This window comes from Mustela lutreola, chromosome 10 (assembly GCF_030435805.1).
Source record: "Mustela lutreola isolate mMusLut2 chromosome 10, mMusLut2.pri, whole genome shotgun sequence".
NCBI lineage: Eukaryota > Metazoa > Chordata > Mammalia > Carnivora > Mustelidae > Mustela > Mustela lutreola.
This window is the reverse complement of record NC_081299.1, coordinates 53498264-53519881: the sequence shown is the minus strand read 5'-3', so window position 1 is coordinate 53519881 and position 21618 is coordinate 53498264. Positions and strand designations below refer to the sequence as shown.

Genomic DNA, 21618 nt, shown 5'->3' with positions numbered 1-21618 from the left:
TAAGTTACACTCTAACAACTGTTAGTCCTGCAGCACAGGGTTCCAGGGGTGTTGCAGCATAGAGTCCATGAGCCTTGGGCTCTTGGCTTCCAGCATTTCACAGCTGCTTATATTGAAAGGAGTGTTCGGTTCAAGCAGCACTCACTTGGTGAACTTTAACACTGTGGTTTCCAGTGGTATGAATCCAGTATGAAACTGAAGCTGGAATATCTGGGTGTTGGTCACCTAAAAATACATGAGAGAAGCACATTACAGTCAGCCAGTGAAAAGGGAATTGGATCAAAAGACTGTATTTTAGGGAGCCATGCACTTTCAACTGTTTCAAAATCTGAGCCTTTGCTTACTATGAATACTAAATGATCTTCCCATTTGGAAATAGCCCAGCAGAGTTTCCAGCCTCTCCTCCCCATGAACTCTGCTTGGGCAAGTCATCCCCTCCATTAATGTCTCACGTTCTTGCTCACTGTCATACTTTGGCTCATTCCATTCCTTCTACCCAGGATGCCCCTGCTCCAACCTCCAATCCTTCAAGGGCCACCTTACAAGGTCATATCCTCCCTGTAGCCTTTCTGCAGCCTACCTCTTCTCTGATAGTGGATATTCAGATATGTGATGAATTTCTCCTGCTAGGCTGAGCTCCCAAAGGGCAGGGACACAGTCTTATTCTTGTCTGTCCTATACCCCTAAGGTGATGACTGGCATAGAGCATACGCTTAGCAAATTTCTGATTAAATACAATTCTGATTAAAATACAAGTACCTACTACATTATTCATAATATCCAAGAAGAGGTAAGACCCAAATGTCCATCAACTGATGAAGAGATGAATGGAAAGTGCAGAGCCATAATGGAATATCATTTGGCCATATAAGGGAATGAAGTACTGATACATGATACAACGTGGGTGAATTTCAGAAACCTGCTAAGTGAAAGAAGTCAGTCTCAAAGGACCACATATAGTATGATTCCATTTATATGAAATGTTTGAAATAAGCAAGTCTATAGAAACAGACAATAGATTGGTGGTTGCCTAGGAGATGGAAGAGGGGAATGGGCAGTGGCCGCTAATAAGTATAGAGCTTCTTTTGGGCATGATAAAGATGTTATGGAATTATATAGTAGTGATGCATAACCTTTTGAAAATGCTAAACATAATGTGTGTACTACATACATTATGGAATTATATAGTAGTGATGCATAACCTTTTGAAAATACTAAACATAATGTATGTACTACATACATTAAAAGAATGAATTTTATGTTATGTGAATGTTACGATAATAAGAAATTTTTAAAATATAATTACTTAAATCCCACACCCTTCATAGAAATATATCCTCTCCCATTGATCCAAATGGGACACTATAAAAAAGGGCACAAGTTTCTAAAGAGCAAAGTTTGCTAGAAGTTCTAGGGCTGTCAGCTTCTGGCAAAGTCATCAAGCCAAGGACCAGGAAATCATAACCTCTCTGAGTCTCATTCCCTATAAAATGAGGGAAATAGGCATAAGTAATTTTTAAGACCTCTTTCTAATTCTAAAACTACAAGCCACTCAAACCCAAAGTAATGCCAAGAAAAGATTCTAAAATACTCCTTATATTAAGGGATGCCTTGCTGGCTCAGCAGGGAGAGCATGAGACTCTTGATCTCATGGTCATGAATTCAAGCTCCACACTGGGCACAGAGATTCCTTTAAATAACAACATAAAATAAAATATTCCTATTAAAGGCTCAGAAGAATTTATGCCATAATTCCTCCTGAAACCATACCTTAGCCTGTAGCCGGCTCCCAATGGTTGACCTCAAGTGGTACATGGAAACAACAACATCTCCTTGCACAGTGATGCTCAAGGGAATGAAGATTTTTCCATCTTGGACACGGTATTCTCTTTGAACAGAGACAAAAATTTACATTGGAAGAGTCTAATCTTGTATTATCACATAGGTAGAGTCCTCTGTGGCTTTGGCCAACGGATCTATTGCCCAAGTCTGCACCCAAGAACTGTTTCCTATCTTGAGAAGAGTTAGGAGAACAGCCATGGGTGCAAACTGGTTCTCCTATGGGATGCTGTTGGTCTAATGATAGGTCCTCTCTCTCTCCATCCCAACTGGACTTCCAGATAAATTGACTACCCATCCCTACTCTATAGATGTCATGATCCTCAAATACATCTAGCCATGTTGTATTTGTCACTTGACTTTAAATTAACAGTTAAAGTAGGGACAGAGGGAACAAAAATGTCCAACCAAGATCAGCATAGAAACGGCACTGTTATGCTCTCTGAGTATCTTGGATACCAATCCCCAAATTTAACCTATTCCAAACTAACTTCATTTTATATTACCATCTACTATCTTCTCACCATACCCCTACCACCTCCCTCTGGCACCTGCTCTTTACTGCGGATTCTATAACTGCTTTGATTAAATGACTATCTACCTCATTGCTTACCCAGAAACTTCATTCATCCCTGATTTTTCCCTCATCCTCACTAAATCTCATCAAGGTCATCTCTTTCTTCAATGTGCAGGTCCTCTGTTGCCATCACTGTCTTAACCCTCATTATAGCTCACGCTAGTACCTTAGCTTGTATCTCAATTTGAGAGGGAGCTATAATGTCCCTTGATTTAGTTTTGCTTTTCTATAATTACAACCTGCACAGAATTTTTTTTTTTTTTTTTAACATCAGCCATGTCACAGTAATGTAGTTCTCCCAGGAAGAATATGATCCAACTTACAGAAGAATAAGGCAATTCACAGGAAGAAGTAAAGAGATGTATCAAGACTGGGGTGCTCAAGTGCCTCATCCAGTTAAGCATCTGCCTTCAGCTCAGGTCATGATCTCGGGGTTCTCAGATGGAGCCCCACATCACTCTCCCTGTTCAGTGGGGAGTCTGCATCTCCTCTTCCCTCTACCTATCTTCCCTATGTGTGCTCACTCCCTTGCTCTCTCTCTCTAACAAATAAAATCTTTTCTTAAAAAAGTATCATAACTTACTTCATTCGTTCAAAATCTGCACAGGTTGTATATATTTTGGTTTCTCCAATCAATACATCACAGTAAGGACGACATCCGTTTCTCTGTTTGTTAAAAAAAGGAACTGGACTGACAGTGATGGACTTAATGGTGAGAGGCTTGAAGTGAGGGCGGTAAGGTTTGTCTGCTAGGAGGTCACACATATAGCCCAGGTACCTGAAACAGAAGATTGACATTCTGTCGGTGAAAGAAACAATCAATCTTTGCTGTCAAGTCTGTTCTTGAAAATGACTAACTTACAATAACCATTTACTCTGTTAATTTCTTAAACATTAACTGCCAAAAGAGGATGTAGCCAAAAATTTAGGAAAGCTTTTATCTAGTGACATTCCTATATTTCCCCCGAAGAACTGAAAAGGCATATTTATTTAACGAAAAAACTTGTGGAGCCTTACACTAGCTCGATATTTGCATATCTGTTCTTATTTGATCGACCAGATTCAATCTGTCAGCTAAAGGCTTGCTCTGGCTCTGGGAAAATTTTAGGATTTATCATCAGAAACACTTTCAATGCAAAAAGAGTAAGGAGAAGCAATTAAAATAAGAAAGGGAGAAACTGTGCTAATGGGACTATAATAAGTCAATTACCTAAAAAGGGTTTTCCTTTTTTTAAGTGCATGACAGCAGTTTAGAAACATCTGAGCCTACTCTGCATCTAGCTTACTTTACCTCCTGTGGGATGGCGATAGCCCGATTCCGGGTCGCTTTGCGTATAACAACCGTACGGCAGGGCCAGGAGTAGAGTAGAGGTTACAGAAAATGAACATAGCACCGACCAGAATTGACGATGCTGCCCGTCCATCCTGCCAAGAAAGATACATAAACGCTTTATGTATAAATGTGATTCACTGGACCATAAAACAGACATGGTCCAATCAGCCACTCACCACGGAGAAGGGCTGTGCCTGCAGTGAAAAGAGGGGAGACAAGGGAGAATTCCTCTTAACAGAATGATTTTCAGTTAAAAATTGTGCGTTTGAAAACCAAACTCTGTCCCAGATCTTCAAATCACAACACAACAAGGGCAAAATTAACTCTACTAACCTAAGAAACCAAGCAATGTAAGTTTAATTTGTATATATTTACTGAAAAATAATCTAATCTTCAAAGTAACTTTGATCTTGTAAGATCAGAACTGGTAGTTGAGGTCTCTTGGTTGCCGGCCAGAGGTAGAGTTCACAGATTTGGGAAATACTGTTTTTCGGAATATGCTATGTATATATTTCACCCAAGGTATGTTCCTAGAATCAGAGAAAATAAAGAAGATTTACATGATTCGACCACATTTAATGGAGAACTATATGCAGTAACACTCCCGATAGATGGTGACACAGGTTCTTCTAGAATACTTTAAATGACACAGAGTTTGCTGCTACTAGAAGAAGCTCAGTCCCGGTTACAAAGTTTTTGTCCTGAGTAAGTTCAGCTTAAAGTCTATTCCACTCAGTGATCCTGATTCTTCCTTCTGTCAAAAAAAGTAAGCCTACTTCTTTCTCCCTGGGAAAGCCTTTCACATGTCTGAAATACCCTCCCTTTCCACCAACTCTTCTGTTTTCAAAGTTAAAAACACACCCAGTCTATGACGGCTAATATTATGTGTCAACTTGACTGGGTTAAGGGATGCTCAGATAGCTGGTAAAATATTACTTCTGGATGTGTCTATGAGGGTGCTTCTAAAAGAGATCAGCATTTGATTCAGTAGAGTGAGCAAAAAAAGAAACACCCTCATCAACATGAGCGGGCATCATCTAATCTCTTGAGGACCCGGATAGAACCAAAAAGTAAAGAAGGGCAAATTTTCTATGTTTTTTAACTAGAAATGTCTACCTTCTTCTCCCCTGAGACATCAGAGCCTCTGGTTCTCAGGCCTTGGACTCAGACTGATTTACACTGCCAGCTTTTCTGGTTCTTTAGCTTGCAGAGAGCAAATAAATTGTGGGACCTTTCAGCCTCTGTAACTGCATGAGCCAATTCCTATAATAAATACATTATATGTTGGCTCTGTTTCTCTAAAGAATCCCAACCAATACACAGTTCCTTTGATTCTTCCCCATTTGATACTCCATTTTCACAGACGTCATTTGGCAAACTTTTTCTGCACAGACTCATTTTAAAACAACAACCTTAAATGTGCTACCCAGATGTGAAATACAAGATATGAGATATACTCCAACCACACTAGAGAGGAAAAGAAATACCATCTTCCTTATTCTGGACACTATGCTTTTACTAACATAACCCCAGGCTAAAGTAGTTTATATACAGGCTAAGTCACACCACAAGCTCTTATTGATCTTCCTATCCACTAAAACCCCTAGTTCTTTTTCAAATGATGTGTTAAGCTAAGACACAAAAATATTTAATCTTTTACAACAAGATTAGGGACTTTACATTTATTCTGTGTTTAATTTCACATTGTTAGCTTCTTTTAAACAACCAACCTGCAATGGCTTTTAAAATCCAGATTCATTATATGACCTTCCCAGTTCCGAGAAAATTGGTAAGCTTGATCTTCATATCATCATCAATGTTTTCAATTAAAAGAGCAACCAAATGCAACTTTCTCCTGGAAGGATGCTGATTCATTAATCACCTACTTTTGGAAGCAGATACTGAGCCAAAATCCAACTCAATGTATAACAGCCTAGCCCAGATTGCTCTATCTTGATTATAAGAAATTGGAAAATATCTTTCAGGAATCCAATAAACTGTCCCTACTAATCTATTGGCCTTGTTGCAAAAGTTCAGTTGTTTTGATACATGTGTTCATAATGAAACAATGAGGACTTCTTTTTCCGAAGAGTTTAATATCTGTGCAAAGACTTAGATTAGAATTTTGCCTTGAATTGCCATCAGGTTCACCAGCCTGTAACTTTCCAGGATCAACCTCCTCCATCTTTTGGAAAAACTCCCCTGTCTTTGTTTGCTTGGCACCTCTATTTCCTGTTTCCTCATATTACATAAGGAGTCCATGATTGCTTTTCCAAGCGCTCTCGGCATTCTGTCACAGAATTTAAGTCTAGAGAGTGGATTATTTTTAAGTACTGTGAAGCTCTTTTCATATCTCACTACCTATCAGCTTGTCTTAACTGATCATTGTAACTCCCTTCCTAGCCTGACATCTGTTTCCCTGATAGAGAAACAGAATAAAGGAGTTAAGATTAAACCATGTGCCTTAAGCATTTGTTATTGTCCTTATTCCAAGGACAGTTTTTGTGTCTTTTTTTTTAAAAGACATTTTTCTTAATCTTCATTCCTTTTAGATTTAGCCTTCTTGATACTCTTACCTGATTCATGGCTCTAGGGATATGTGTCCCCTCCTTTTATATCTACCACACAAGTCTTTTTCAAAGTTTAACTAGTTTTTTATGGAAAGATGAGTATATGCTTATTATTTTTAATAAGACAGAAATATACATGATAAAAATAAAAGCTCCCACTTTCAGCTTCAATTCCATTTCCCAAAGACTTGATACAGACGTACGACTCATGCACATCATTTTCTAGTAAGTAGAGAGCAGCCAATGGTGTCATAATCCTTTGTCTGCTTCTTTTTCTTCTTTGTTGGTTTTTGATTCTTCATAATTGTATCATAAGAACCAGAAGCCTCCAGTATCTCTTAAGCCATCTTCTCTTACAAAGCTGTCAGACTCTGGCTCTCCGAACTTTTTAGAAAGTTCTTGAGTAAAGAGAAAATCACCAGGGTGCCTAAAGGCTGCTTAGTCCCTGAAAGTAATCTGTTCTATTGTACAATCTACTGTGCCTCCACAAGAAAACCCTTTGGCCTTTCGCATTAAACTTCTATGAACACCAAGTGCTTTTTCTTTGTTGCCAAGAGTCTGAGAACATGAGACAGAAAGAAGAAAGTATCCTCTTTAGATTTTTTCCCTCTTTTAGCCAAGTGGCTCTCAAGGAGGGAGAAAATCATCAGGTAATCCCTAGAGCAAAAAAATATATACCCTGACATTTCTAGAAGCAATGAATAGTTCTAGTATTTATGCTCAGATTCCACCTGTGTGTCCATTTGTTCATGCATGCAATCACTTATTCAAACCTTTCAGACCCGGGTGCAAAGATAAAGAAGACATAGTTCTTGCCTGTGAGATGCTTATAGTCTAGTGCAAAAACAGGCAGACCGCCAGATTACAAGGATGCCACAGAAGACATTAAGATACACACTGGAAATGTCCATATTGGGGAAATACTCATGAGTCAAAAATATTTTACCAGAGTTGAGTTTTAAACAATAGATAAGAGGATAGTTGGGGAAAGGGACCCTAATAAGTCAGGGGTCAAGAAAGTCATCACTTCCACTAGGAATTGCTACAACATACAATTAATCTACATGACTATGTGCAAGAGCAGAGGGGTCTTCTTATTTCATTTTTATTCAAGCACAAAAAGAAATGATAAATATTCCAATGTGTTTATCAATTTTATTCACACAGAACTTAATGGTATTTCTGCCTGTGTCTACTTCTTCTACTTCTTCTTCTTCAGTCCTTGTGTCTACCTCTTTTATAATACTTAGCACATTCTAGAGGCCCTGTACTATGTGTATGTATCTGCCTCTCTCAAAAGTACTCAAGTTTTAAGGCAAGAATAATAAATTCCTCCCTCATTTTTATATCCCTCACATTACCTAATTCCTAAGTAGGGATTCGATAAATGCTTATTCAGCTTAAATGTTACCTATCCACCAGTCTGTACAGAGCCAGCTGTACTTGGCCAAACCACACCCACCTACTACAAATGACAGCAACAACAGTAATGAAGATTACTCACCAAGCAGTGGACAACACAGACGTTTTTGGGATTCTGTAGTAGCCAATTATACATATTCCGACACACAGCAAAAAGGTTGTGTAGACTGGGGGCCTGCCTGATGGGCCAACTGCACTCTGAGACCTAAGGCACAGAGCAAAAGGAAATGAACTCCCCAAACGACTCCTCTCCATAAAGAGCTATCACAACAAACAACTTTTGGAATATGATACCACATTCTCTTTTAATATAGAAGGAAGAGATGGGAACAGGGTCCAAACGTAGAAGAATTGTTTAATATACCAATTCTTTAATTAAAAAATTCCATTCCACTAAAGGTACTAAAAACACATTTTGAAGTACATTTTAAGTAAAAATAGATCATTTAGGGGTACCTGGGTGGCTCAGTCAGTGAAGAGACCAACTCTTGATTTCAGCTCAGGTCATGACCTCAGGGTTGGGAGATCCAGTGCCACATTGGGCTCTGCACTCAGCACAGAATCTGCTTGAGATTTTCTCTCTCTCCCTCTCTTGTCCTCTGCTCCTCTCCCCCCCACTCCCCTACACCTGGGCATACATACACACATGCATACATGTACTCTCTCTCTCTTAAAAAAAAAAAAAATTGACCATTTAAACTATATGTTTGGATTTTTTTTAATTCTGTGAGGTTGCATTTAATTTCTATTAAATATAAAATGTTTGGGGGCACCTGGGTGGCTCAGTGAGTTAAGCCTCTGTCTTCAGCTCAGGTCATGATCCCAGGGTCCTGGGATGCAGCCCTACATTGAGCTCTCTGCTTGGCAGGGAGCCTCCTTCCCCATCTCTTTCTGCCTGCCTGCCTCTGCCTACTTGTGATCTCTCTCTCTCTCTGTCAAATAAATAAATAAAATCTAAAATAAAATAAAATGTTTGACCTACCTATTATATACTTATTTACAGTATTACCTTATAAATCCTACATTATCCCTAATTTTACCTTCATTCTCATGAGAACATGAAAAGAGCTGCAGAGTAAGCCAAAGATACCCTTGTTCAGAGCTCTTATTTCTTTCTGTCTTAATGAGAGAACTCACAACTCCATGGGGCAATCCTCGGTATTTTCCTTCATCTAATACATGTGTTCCTTTAACCCATTACAGAGCATTGACTATGTTCCTAGAATTCTGTTTGGTTATGAGCTGTACCATAATCATACAAATCAGGTATTAATGTGATCCCCATTCTACAGATGAGAAAACTGACTCTCAGAGGTTGCCTTGTCTAAAGTCATACTGTTGGTCAGTACCAGCAGTGCAACCCAGATCTTCTGAATATAAATCACTGGGCAATAAGAGTAGACTGGTAGAGCTCATCATTGATTCAAAATATTAGGCATGAACCCCAACTGATATTTACTAATTTAGGTAACAAAAATAAGGAGAAGTTTAGACTTGGGCAAACCCTATGACCTCTTTTAGCTTTTCTTCCTTCATAAAATGTGGTAGTGGTACCTACCTACCTACCTCACAAGATGTGGTTAGTACATGAGGATGTATTTCAAGGGCTCAGCTCAGTATCTGACACACACAAAGTGATTAAGGAATGTTAGTTATTATAATCATTATTGTATCAGGTAACTGCCAGTGCAAAGCCCTGGGTTCAGATAAAGTCAGATATGTTTGAATAAAATGAATGAAACCCTGTTTGATAACCCTTTAGATAAGTAGACTTATCTACCCTGTAGGTAGATAAACTAAGTAAACTAAGTGGTAAACTAGAAACTAGTAAACTAAGTGGTTGAAACAATTCACACAGCTATCAAGTAGACTGATCTACCCTGTAGGTAGATGAGTCTACTTATCTAAAGGGCCAGATGACTCAAGGTCTGTTAGGAGCTGGGAGAATATTGAAGAAGGAGAGTGACTCTCATCTGCATTTTCCGAAGATGTCTCAAGATCCAGTGTGGAGAATGGATATGGATGCCATGAGAGTAGCCAAGGAGAGCAGCCAGGAGGCTGCTGAGGAGTCCAAGTCAGGGATGATGGCGGCTTAGGCCAGACAAGTGCCAATGGGACTTGAGGGATTCAGGAATTAGAGATGAGGTGGAGTACCTGTATATGTATGACTTGGAGACTGGTCATATGCGGGCAGTGAGTGTGGAGGGGTGTACTTAAGAGATGAGGGGGAAAGAGTCAAGGATGACCCCTAGGTTTCCAGCCTGAATGGCTGCATAAAAGGATGGCAGGTGCCATTTACTGAGCTAAGGAATTCTGAAGATGAGGTTTTTATGTGGATGGTGTCACCAGAAAATACTCTGAAACACTACCTCCGCTGGCCTAAGAAACCCCAAATGTCTCAAATTCCTAATGTTTAACAGTGGGGAGAGGGAGGCCGGAGTAATCTATTTGGTTGCCCTTTTCTGGTAACCAGATAATCACTAGTCAAAATATAAATGGGAAAGGAGGTGTGTTCTCTCTAGAGCGGGCATCCAAAGGCAAACGCCTGGAGTTTCCCGTTCTGGGGTTGTCAAGAAAGTCCATTCCTTCAGTTGAATTTGTAACATTTTTCTATAAGATGACTGTAGGGTAATGACTCACTTACCTGTATCTTTTGGCAACGATGGGTGTGATTTTAGTAAACTAACTGGTTGAAACAATTCACACAGCTATCAAACAATCTGGGATGACCCTCTACTGGCCGTCTGTCAATTTAGACTCTATATCAGCTTGCCCCCTTCTACCCAATACGAATCAGGCTGTGCTTGATCCATTCTTTACCCCCAAATGGATTCCCCACTGATGTGTTCTCAAGAAACAGAAATGATATATTGATTTAAAAAAAAAAAAAAGAATAGTTGAGAAGACAAATTTTGCCATCGGAGAAATTGCAAAGTGTACATTTGTATAAGCTAGTTCTTGTCTCAGTGTTTTTCTTCCCTTGGTAAGTGTACATTCATCATTTAAAACCCAAGTTCAAGTGCTCTTTTGTCTCTGACAGTTTCTTTAACACCCAGAGCAGAAATCTTCGTTAACTTAGGTCTTTGTACACATGTTCTCGTCTATTCTCATTTATTGAAGCTTTTATCAGGTGAACAACAGGGTTGAACCCACGGGCTGGGTTTTCACCCTTGCTTTTTCCCGCTTATGACCTGATTAACGTTAGTCAAGTTACTGATCTCTCAGAGCCTAAAACCTCTTGTGTATAAAGTGAAAATGAGCATTACAAGACTTTTAGGAGAATTAAGTAGCACAACATAAGCATGGTGAGTGCCAGCTTATTTTCCAATTGTACTCAAATTAACTGTTTGCAACCATCTACCCCTCTAGACACTAAGCCCCATGAGAAGAGACACCAAACTTATTCATTTTGCAACCCCAGAGTCATGTCCATGTGTCAGTTGAATGGCAGGTGCTCAGTAGGTATTTGCTGAGTGAATGAATGAGTGAAAGAACAAAGGAATGCACCCCATTTGGCAATCAGTTCTTGTGCTGAGATTTGTCCACATGTACAATCACTCAGGGAAGGAACAAGTGAATCAATTTTGCTGTTGTTTTAGGTTGCAATCATGTAAAAGTATAAAAAAAATGGTTTTTCCTGGAAGTATTTTTAAACCTCTTAGAAGCTGTCTGTCAACCATACAAACACTTTAAATGTCTGTATCTGTAATGAGTCTCAGCTAAAAGTTGGCTAAATTGTTCTTAGCACAATAGGATAAAAGCTCCACAATCATTAAATCAATCAAGTAAATAATATTAATTTAAAGTACTCCATAATTATATATTTACTTGATATATAATTATATACCATTAAGCAAACATACAATTAGAATTTTTTTTAAAGCATGTACTCTGTCTAAAAGGGGGAAAAAAAACATTAAGGCATAAACAAAACAAAACAAAAATGTTTTAAGGAATTCAATCACAAGCTGTTTTTGTAGCTCCCTGGGGTTCACAGGTTTGTGCAATAACCACAATCCTGGGGCATGTGACACTTCACAATGCGATCTCTAGTCTTTCTAAACATCTCCCAGAGCCATAAGCATCAGGAAACGCCATATGGATTACAGGCTGCCACAATACCATCCAGTAGGGGAAGAAGCCAAACAGCACCAGGGCTAGATGCTCCATTTTCATCTCTCCATCACTCCAACGGTGAGATAAGATGGCCGAAGCATCCCACTTGCTGGGCACAAGAGCAGAAGGTATTACAGAGAATTGAACTCAAGAGCCATATCCAGTGTTTTAAGAATCTATACACTATTTTTGGGAAACGGGGGTCTGTCAGTCAATCATTTCTTGTGGCATTTTATTATTACTAACATTAATCATAACTACCACTTACCAAATGTTTACTATAGGGCAAATATTGCTATGAAGTTTATTCCTTAGAGCAAACCTACAGAAAAAGTTTCTAAGTATTTGCAAGATAGATATAGGTCTAGTCATCCTTAATTTATACAGGAGAAAATGGTGACTTAACCAGGAAGAGGAGCAGCTACAATGTGAACCTTGGGTAATTTTTAAAGTTTGAAATTTGTGTTTATGCTATAATTTTCATCTCAATAAAAAAAATAAAAGGAGTCATGTACTTCCTATTCTATCACAGTGGCTGATTGATTATTAACTGCAATTCCCTCTTACATTTGTGGGGTGGTTATGGCTTCAAGTGACGGCTGTATTTTCTAAGGTGAAAGCCTACAGAACTAGAGCGTGGGGATCCCTGGCCCTCTAATTTCCAGGCCAGGGTTTTTTGGGTTTTTTTTTCCATCCCACCCCATTATTTCCTATCCTTACACTGAAGACTGGTGGCAGAGGGAGAGATGAAGTAGAAGCTGTAAAATCACTCCTCTATGGCCAACCCTTCTCATGAACCAAAACCAAAACACCTGAGAGCCTCTTTGGTGAGTTCTGGAAGGAAATGAATAAAGAAACAAACAAAAGATTGATCTTTATGAAGTTCAAGTTGGTAGGATATTTCCCCAAAATCAATTTGTTCTCAAAAGAAGTCCTACAAGATCATGTAGCTTAGAAATAGTCAAAATGAAGAAAGATTTTAAAGGAACCTGGGATGATGATGATGATGATGATGATGATTTATGCTCCTTTCGGGGCTCCTTCAGCATACTTTTCTACCTGGCTGAACAGGGGAGGGAGGACACTCAGAGCAGCAGTGGAGCACTATCAGCATGTAAGAACTTTAGGGCCAGCCTCAACTTAGTATCCATTCATCCAGTTTTCCATCTGTTGCCAAAAGCAGTGTATAAAGTGGTGGTCCCTGATATTCTGAGCAGAGCTGTAAATGTGTGCAGAAAATGAATCAGTGTACACACACCCACAGAGTAGATGGGTGTTTATTTGGGAGATGCTGGAGAGGGTGTGGGCTAGACAGTGGTGATGGTTACACAGCACTGTGAATGTGTTCAATGTCATCAAACTGTATTGTTAGCCGTGGTTGAAATGGTATATGTTTATGTCATGTATAGTTTACTATCAAAAGAGGAAGGGAGGGAGGGAGGGAGAGAGGGAGGAAAAAAGGAATGGAAGAGTTGGTTAAACTCTCTGAAGCCCATCCATGGGTCTAGATACACAGAGGACTTGCATTTCTTTAACTCAGATTAGGAACACCTGGTTTAGATAATGCATCTCCTTGGTCTCCAGGACTTTAGTGTCAACACTGGTCATTTTTATTTCCTCAAGGTGGAAACTGGCTACGAAGAATAAGAGAACTGCTGTTCAGTACCTCCTGCGCGGTTCTGAATAGGCATTCTAGCACTCCCCTTTGAAAGTGGGGCACTCTGACAAGTACTGTTTTGAGTTGGGGCCTCTGTCAACATGGAGACCAAACTAAGTCCTTTTCTAATGTTCTGTTCCACATGCAAATACTAAGAAAACCACTAGTTGATCATCTCCTATGATTCCTATCAAACCACGTGGCTTCTAAGCATGAAAGCTATTCACAATACAAAATGACTCCCCTCAGCAAAGTGAAATCTTCCTGGAAACAGCCGCTCTGCCACCACCATGCATCTCCCCAAACACACATCACATAATTAAAATGTAAAGTGACTGAGTTCAGATATACACAGAACTGGACTTCTTTGAGTCTGTAAATAAAACCAGTCTCATATTTGGTCTTTTCCAACACTGGAATTTATGGAAGACTCTGCCATCTACACTACTTTTTTTTTTTTTCACTTTTTAAAGATTTTATTTTTAAGTAATCTCTACATCCAACATGGGGCTTAAACTTACAACCCTGAGATCAAGAGTCACATGCTCTACTGACTGAGCTAGTCAGGCACCTTGTGCCATCCATATTTGTTAAAATAAGATTTAATTGCACACCTAACACTCTACTGTATTGGAAGGAGGAAGAAATAGGTCTAGCCCTCATGCCCTGAGAGATGAGAACCAAAAAAAAAAAACTTTTCCTAAGTAATGCAACAATGAGATGGAAATCAATTTGTGGTATTAGTGCTGGGGAGAAAAAGGACTGAGGGCTTGAAAAGAGATGTAGTCAAATCTCAAACAGAGCTAAGATTAAAATACTATTTGCAGTTGTCCTTAGCATGTTTTGGCTACGCTTTCTTTTCTTTTTTTCTTTTTTGTTTTTTTTAAAGATTTTATTTATTTATTTGTCAGAGAAAAAGAGAACAAACAGAGGGAGCAGAAGGCAGTGGGAGAAGCAGACACTCTCCTGAGAAGGGAGCTCAATGTGGGGCTCTATACTAGGACTCTGGGTTCATGACCTGAGCTGAAGGTAGATACTTAACTGACTGAGCCACCCAGACATCCCCTGCCTTCTCTTTCCAGCTAGGCTTAAGTGTCTCGAGAAAAAGAACCAAATATTTATTTTATATCTATGTGTTTAATAATTCTTCACACATTCATTCTTCTGAGAACCGTGTGTTAGCCAAGCCAGCCACTGTTCTAGGTGGCAAAAAGCTAAACATACCTCCTGTTCTTCTAGGGCAAACAAGAACAGCCCAGGACCGATGCTCAATATGTAAGTCCTGGTCTTGTGGTAACACTGTTAAGACTGGTCACAAAATATGTAATTATACTAATAGATACCTTTTTAAAAATACCTTTATAGAGATTGCTTTTACAAATCCGACACAAAGAGACAACCTCATCCTATGAATGCTTCTATAATGGTATATCTTTATTTACTTTCAGAGCAAAATTTTTCCAGACCATTACAGATCTTTCAAGATCAAATAAAATGTCTATGATAGTCCTTCAGTTATGAAAATGATGACACTGACAGAGTCTCCAAATAAGAAAAAAATCAAAAGATTTGCATCCGAGTTAGAAACAGAATATCTACCTACATTTTTGTTTGATGTTAATTCACTTACTCTGAATTAGGTAATAGATGGAAGAAGAGTTGGAAAGGCAGTTAATTATAGGGGATTTTTAAAAGCTGCATTTAAAATCTCCATTAGAGAATGGCAATTTAGACCTAACTGCTTCAAAATGGTTTTATCACTGCTTCTGAAGAGTGGTCCCCAGGGCAAACAGGAACAGCACCCAGAAAGCTGTTAGCAGTGCAGACTCCCACGACTCTCCAGTCCTGATGAAATCAGAAATACGGGGCCTGGGTTTGACTAGCACTCCAGGTGGTTTTGCTGCTCACTAAATTTGAGATTCAACGGGTTTTCTCTTGCCTATTCCAGGAACACTCAGAGAAAAGAAAGTCCTTAGCAAAACCCTCTCCTATCTTATTGAACATTAAGGCAGGTCTTAGAGAACATAGAGACCAAACTTCTTGTGTTTTTTACAGATCCAGAAATTGAAACCCAGAGATGATCAATGGCAACTGAAATTTGGGGCAAAATGTGTTCCAGCATCAAGGCTGAGGTCCTGGATACACCATATGGACAACCAACTAATGTTTTGTTTATTTGAAATCAATTTGCACTCTTAAAAGTGTCCACTGTATAGAAAATCCTTTCTATTTATTAATAGACTCAGACATACTTACAAAACCAATCATATCTAAGGCTAAATAAAAATATTTGAAGATGTTCTTGAGAGAGAAAAAGCCTTCATTTAGTGAGTCACTCAAGAATTCCATGGCCAGGATGCCTGAGTGGCTCAGCAGGTTAAGCCTCTGCCTTTGGCTCAGGTCATGATCTTAGGGTCCTGGGATCAAGCCCCGCATTGGGATCTCTGCTCAGCAGGGAACCTGCTTCCCCTCTCTCTCTCCCTGCCTGCCTCTCTACTTGTGATTTTTGTCAAATAAATAAATAAATCTTTAAAAAAAAAAAAAAAAAAGAATTCTGTGGCCAGAAATATCAAACTCTGCATCAGATTCAAACCTGAGCCAGCACTTGTGGCTTCACCAGCCAGAAACTAGAAATATTTTTCTGCCTCATTCAAAAAGCTCCTTCGAAGGATAAGCCAACTTTCTCCAGTAATATCGTCGGCCCAGAGTAATAGTTAAGAACACAAGCCTAAAACCACCTACAAGTGGTATGGTCTTGGGCAAGTCACCACTTCTCTGTGTCCCAGGTCCCCGTCTACCTCAGAAGACGGGGTGTAAAAGTTCCAAATATGAGTAATAGTACTACCACACCTACAGGGTGGACTGCCTGTGTGTTGTCCTCTACCATGAAAGAAGCACCTTTACTGAATGTCAGAGAGCTATTTCCACGAACGCTGGTGTCTACCAGTCTAGCACCGCTGCTTCATCATGGTGCCCAAAGTAGGAAGAAGGAGTGGTTAAAGGCATGATTAGTGCTACAGTATAAGGGTTGTCAACTGCCCTACATAGCAGTTCCATCTCCAACTGAGCCTCACAGCAATGTGCCCTAACAACTGAACAACCAGCCATAAGTGATTTGAGACTCCAAATTATATGGTATCTCATTCCTGTAAATGTCCTTACCCAAGGAAAATCTTCAAAATATTTCATAACAGCCTAATAAACACTTTGTGGCTAGAAGTGCCTGGAGAATATAGTTAATCGGCTTTGGGGGTCTGAGGACCAAAGCTTTGAGGATAGCTCTTAAAGGGAAAAATACCCTGTTATGTCTGCAAACCATGTGATCCCAGCGCTTAAACTCCTTACCCTGCTGTGAAACTTGGCAGTTCGGTAAGACTTGGGTGACAGATTGTACACCGTGTAGTGGTCAAGATGTCTGGAATCCAAAAAGCTTCGGATGTCATCAACCTGATTCCTGAATCCTATGTCAACATTGTCCAGAGGAAAGGACATCACTGGCAGGGATCAGAGAGAGAGAGAGATAGGTTCAACAGGTTTGCTGTCAACATGGGGAGTCACTTGTAAGCTGAGCTACTAAGCAGTTATTAAACGAGGAACTTACCAATAATTCTGGAGGTAACATAAGTGAAGTCTAAATCTCCCTTCGTGTAGCTAAAAGCAAGGAAAGGGTGCTCATTAAAATCATCCAAATATGCCAGGACTCCCCTCTCTCATTCACTTGCACGTTATTGACTTGGACACTTGCATCCAGTAGGCATTTAGACCGCCCTCAAGGCCTTCTGTCTAACAAAGAACAATCGCTGAGAGCAGCAACCCACACCCGCAGGAGTGTAAATCTACCCTCTAAGATGTACCCAGTACCCTTTGTAGATGACACTTCACGAGCACAATCAATCTAAGAATAGAAACCACTGCTTATTCATTAACATGGGTTATTCCAGCCTCTTTGCCTACGTGTGACTATCTCCTGTAAGTCTGGGCAGCTGGAGGGTAAGGAAGGAAGTGACGGAGAAACAAGGAACATCCTTTCTCTGCCTGCCAGGCCCTAGCTGGGGATTGCAGGTAAGGGATAAATTTTTACCTCTGAACAAAGGTTAAAATGTTGATTAATATTTTGGACTTGACATGTGAATTTTTGATTAAAAACTGCATACTGAAATAAGTCAATAAGAGGAAGACAATTATCATATGACCTCTCTGATATGAAGAATTTGAGAGGTAGGGCAGGGGGCGGTGGTCATGAGGAGTAGGAAGGGAAAATATGAAATGGGATGGGATCGGGAGGGAGACAAACCCTAAGGGACTCTTAATTTCACCAAACAAACTGAGGGTTGCTGGGGGTGTGCAGAGGAAGGATAGGGTGGCTGGGTGATGGACATTTGGGAGGGTATGTGCTATAGTGAGTGCTGTGAATTGTGTAAGACTGATGATTCACAGACCTGTACCCCTGGGGCAAATAATACATTATATGCTAATAATAAAAAAATGCATACTGTAATTTAAAGCAACCCTAGAATTTTCTAATACCTACAAATAAAAAACAATTCATATGGCCTGCTTGTAAGAATTTTCATACAGTAGAAGGGTAGGAAATTTCCTCCATTAAACAATGTTCAAAGAGCCATTAAGATACAAAAAATAATTGTTTCAATTATAATCCATAAGTATTGTTTTCAGGTTACATGTGCATTATTACCTTGTTTAATTCTCAAACCAACCAGTGACATGAATCCTATTAGAGTATAAAAGTCAAGCTCAGAGAGGCTAATTAAGTTGCCTAGGTCACGTGGTTAATTAACAAGGGCAGATAATGCATGAGGACCCAGGATGCTGGACTCACAAGACAGGGATGGCAACCACTATATTTTAAGGTAATGCGCTGAGCCATCTGTGCCTGTGCTTGTTGCTTCTGAAGGCCTCAACGTGATGGCTTCAATGACATTGCTTGGTCGATCAGGTTCCATGCAATTACATCACACAATGGTCAGTCCTTGAGCCAGAAAAGCAGCTGGCAGGTAACCAGGTCGTTGAGGGGCATGGGGATCCATGAACTCAGCCAGCAAGAATGCACATACCTAGGGGCACCTGGGTGGCTCAGTTGGTTAAAGCCTCTGCCTTCGGTTCAGGTCATGATCCCAGAGTCCTGGGATCGAGCCCCACATCTGGCTTGCTGCTCAGTGGGGAGCCTGCTTCCCCCACCCCCACCTGCCTCTCTGCCTACTTCTGATCTCTCTCTCTCTGTCAAATAAAATAAAAAAAAAAAAAAACTTGAAACAAAGAATGTGCGTACCTGGTAACAGACTGTATGACTCGGGAAGATGTGTCCTTGAGGGTGTCTTTCAGGTTGTCCTTCAGGTTACTGAAGAGCCGTCCTGCACCTCCTTTCACCATGTCGAAGAGACCTCCCCCGTAGCTGGGCTCCATGTCTGGAGATGAGGCACCTGCAAAGGCACGACAGAAGTGGAGGTGAGCTACACACTATGCAGTCTCTCTTCGTCCCTCAAGCACAGGCACAGCGGGGCAGACGCTCCTGCAAGTGATGCCCACTCTCAGAACTTACTGACTCAGGGCTCCAGCCGTGCTGCCGGGCCTCAGAGACCCAGCCAAGCGCCATGCTGTCCCAGGCACAGAAAGCTCGCAGGGTTGTCGCTATTAGCCTCTGGCGCCTGCTGAGCCCTTGAAATATGGCTAACCGAGTTGAGATGTGTTGTATGAAATACACAATAAATTTCAAAGATGACGCAAAAAAAAGAACGTAAAATATCTTGTTAATACTTTTTATATTGATAACATGTTGAAACGGCAGTATTTCAGATATACTGAGTTAAATAGACGATACTATCAAATTAATTTCACCTGCTTTTTGCTTTTTAATGTGAATACTAGAAAAAATTTAATTGTACCCATAGCCCACATTATATTTCTTTCAGACAATGCTTCATCAGAGGAAGGGCATCTTAGAAGTGGGTCCAGCGGCCTCCTCTGTCCTTGGTTGGAGCTGACTGTGTTAGAAGGCTCATCCCATGCCTATCCCTCCAACTCATCTTCACTGCCATTGTGGAAAATAGCTTCCTCGGGGCCTTTGTAACAGCTTTTAGGATGCACAGTGATTATTAGTGTTATTTGTCAAGTATTCCAGTTTTTCCTTCCTTACAGATTCACAGAATTATACTTTTTGGTCCCTTGCGGTTAGCTCTAGCCAAGTTGCTCAATCTTGGCCCTACTGACATTTAAGGCCAAATTCTTTTTTGCTGGGGGGTGGGGGGGTCGGGGATGGGACGCTGCCCTGTGCACTGTAGGGTATTTAGCAGCGTCCTGGCCCCTAGCCACTAGATAGCACCAGGAGCACCCCACTGCTGCCAGCTGTGACAACACATTGTCTCTAATGTGTTGGCATTGTGTCCAATGTGTTGGCACATATTCCCTGGGGGGAGGGGCAAAATTACCTCTGGTTGAAAACCACTGCTCTAGTCTCTGGTATTTGATGGTATGTGTGTGGAGGTATTGTGTGTCGCTTTCAGGATAGAGCATTTAACTCTTGAGTATGAAACTCTCCATAGTTCCCATTCCCTCTGTATGTCTCTGTCCCTCTCTTTTTTTGCCCCAGCAACTGGCAGGGTTTAAGATCAGGGCTGTACTCCTGGGTCCTGGAGTAAGAAGCTATGTAGCAGAACTCCCAGCTGACCTTTGATGAATATGTAACACGAGAGACCAATAACCCTTTATTATTACAAGTGCCCCAATTCCCACTGTGCGAATGTTCCTTCCCACGGCACAACTCCGCTTATAAAGGTTGATACAGGAAGAAAGTAGGAGCCTGTGTGGAGGAGGCTAGCATGAACAATGGCTAGGTAGTCTATCCAGCACAGCAGGCAAGAGCATGAGCCATTTTCACCTGGGTTCTAGCCCAGCCTTGCTACTTCCAACTGTGTGACCTTGGAAAGTAACAGTTTTCATAAGCCTCTTTCTTCCTAACTGTAGAATCGGGATAAAAATAGTGCCTTCTTCATAGGGAAAGGTTAAATGAGTGCATATAAAACTATTAGTATAGTACCTAATATATCTGGGGGTCAATAGATTGTAGCTAACTACTATAATGCTACATCCTGAACTTCTTATGTTGATATTCTCTTTTTTTTTTTTTTAATATTTTTATTTATTTATTTGACAGACAGAGATTACAAGTAAGCAGAGGAGATAGAGGAGGAAGCAGGCTCCCTGTCAAGCAGAGAGCCCGATGTGGGGCTTGATCCCAGGACCCTGGGACCATGACCTGAGCCGAAGGCAGAGGCTTTAACCCACTGAGCCACCCAGGTGCCCCCCTATGTCGATATTCTCAATCTTTGTTTACTTTTCAGTGATATGATGACATCTCTTCTTTTTCAAAAAATTGCAATATTTTTAACACACTTTAAACTATGTTAAGGAGATAGAGCACACAATTTTTAGAGATTGTGGTAACAGCATCATAAGTATCTGCATATGTTTGAAGTCATCAGAAGGTATACATTAAATGTGTGTAATTTTGCATATCAATTATACCTCAACAAAGCTAAAAAATTGCAAAAAAGGAAAGTTGGAGGAATCTATAGATTAAAATGTCTTAAAAGACAAGTCAACCAAGCAGAAAGTGTAGATCTTGTTTGGAACTTAATCCAAACAATAAAAAATTAATCACATTAACGGGAAAACCAGAATTTGAGCACTTACTGAGTATTTGATATTAAGGATTTACTGTTACTTTTTTAGGAGTAATAATGATGTCGTAGTTATGTTCAACAACAGTCCTCACCTACTGGAGTAAATACTGAAACACTTATAAATGAAAAATCACAATATTCAAGATTTTTAAAAATCAACAAAAGATAAAAGATGTGTATAATAAAAACTATAATTACTAACACTTTTATAGCACTTACTATCTGCTGGGTATTATTCTAAGCATTTTGCCTATATTTACTCATTTAATCCTCAAAACATACCTATGAAGCAGATACTATTATTATTTTCTTTCATAGATCCAAAAAATTGAGGCACAGAGCTCAAGGAGCTTGTCTAAGGGAACACAGCTAGTGAGTAAATGGGATTTGAGACTTAGGCAACC

The 21618-nt window shown here is 40.1% G+C and overlaps 1 protein-coding gene across 4 annotated transcripts in view; it reads right to left on the bottom strand.

Moving 5' to 3' along the window:
* Positions 1 to 21618, bottom strand: part of DNAJC6 (DnaJ heat shock protein family (Hsp40) member C6) — a 140354-nt gene that overhangs the window by 25654 nt on the left and 93082 nt on the right. For all 4 annotated transcript variants that reach the window (XM_059136318.1, XM_059136319.1, XM_059136317.1 and 1 more), the window contains exons 2-9: positions 18805 to 18955; positions 17116 to 17165; positions 16860 to 17008; positions 7824 to 7946; positions 3708 to 3841; positions 3000 to 3194; positions 1771 to 1888; positions 146 to 225 (exon numbers count right to left, since the gene is read on the bottom strand). In XM_059136318.1, the coding sequence (XP_058992301.1) occupies positions 146 to 225; positions 1771 to 1888; positions 3000 to 3194; positions 3708 to 3841; positions 7824 to 7946; positions 16860 to 17008; positions 17116 to 17165; positions 18805 to 18955 (1000 nt within the window). The remainder of the gene's footprint in view (positions 1 to 145; positions 226 to 1770; positions 1889 to 2999; positions 3195 to 3707; positions 3842 to 7823; positions 7947 to 16859; positions 17009 to 17115; positions 17166 to 18804; positions 18956 to 21618) is intronic.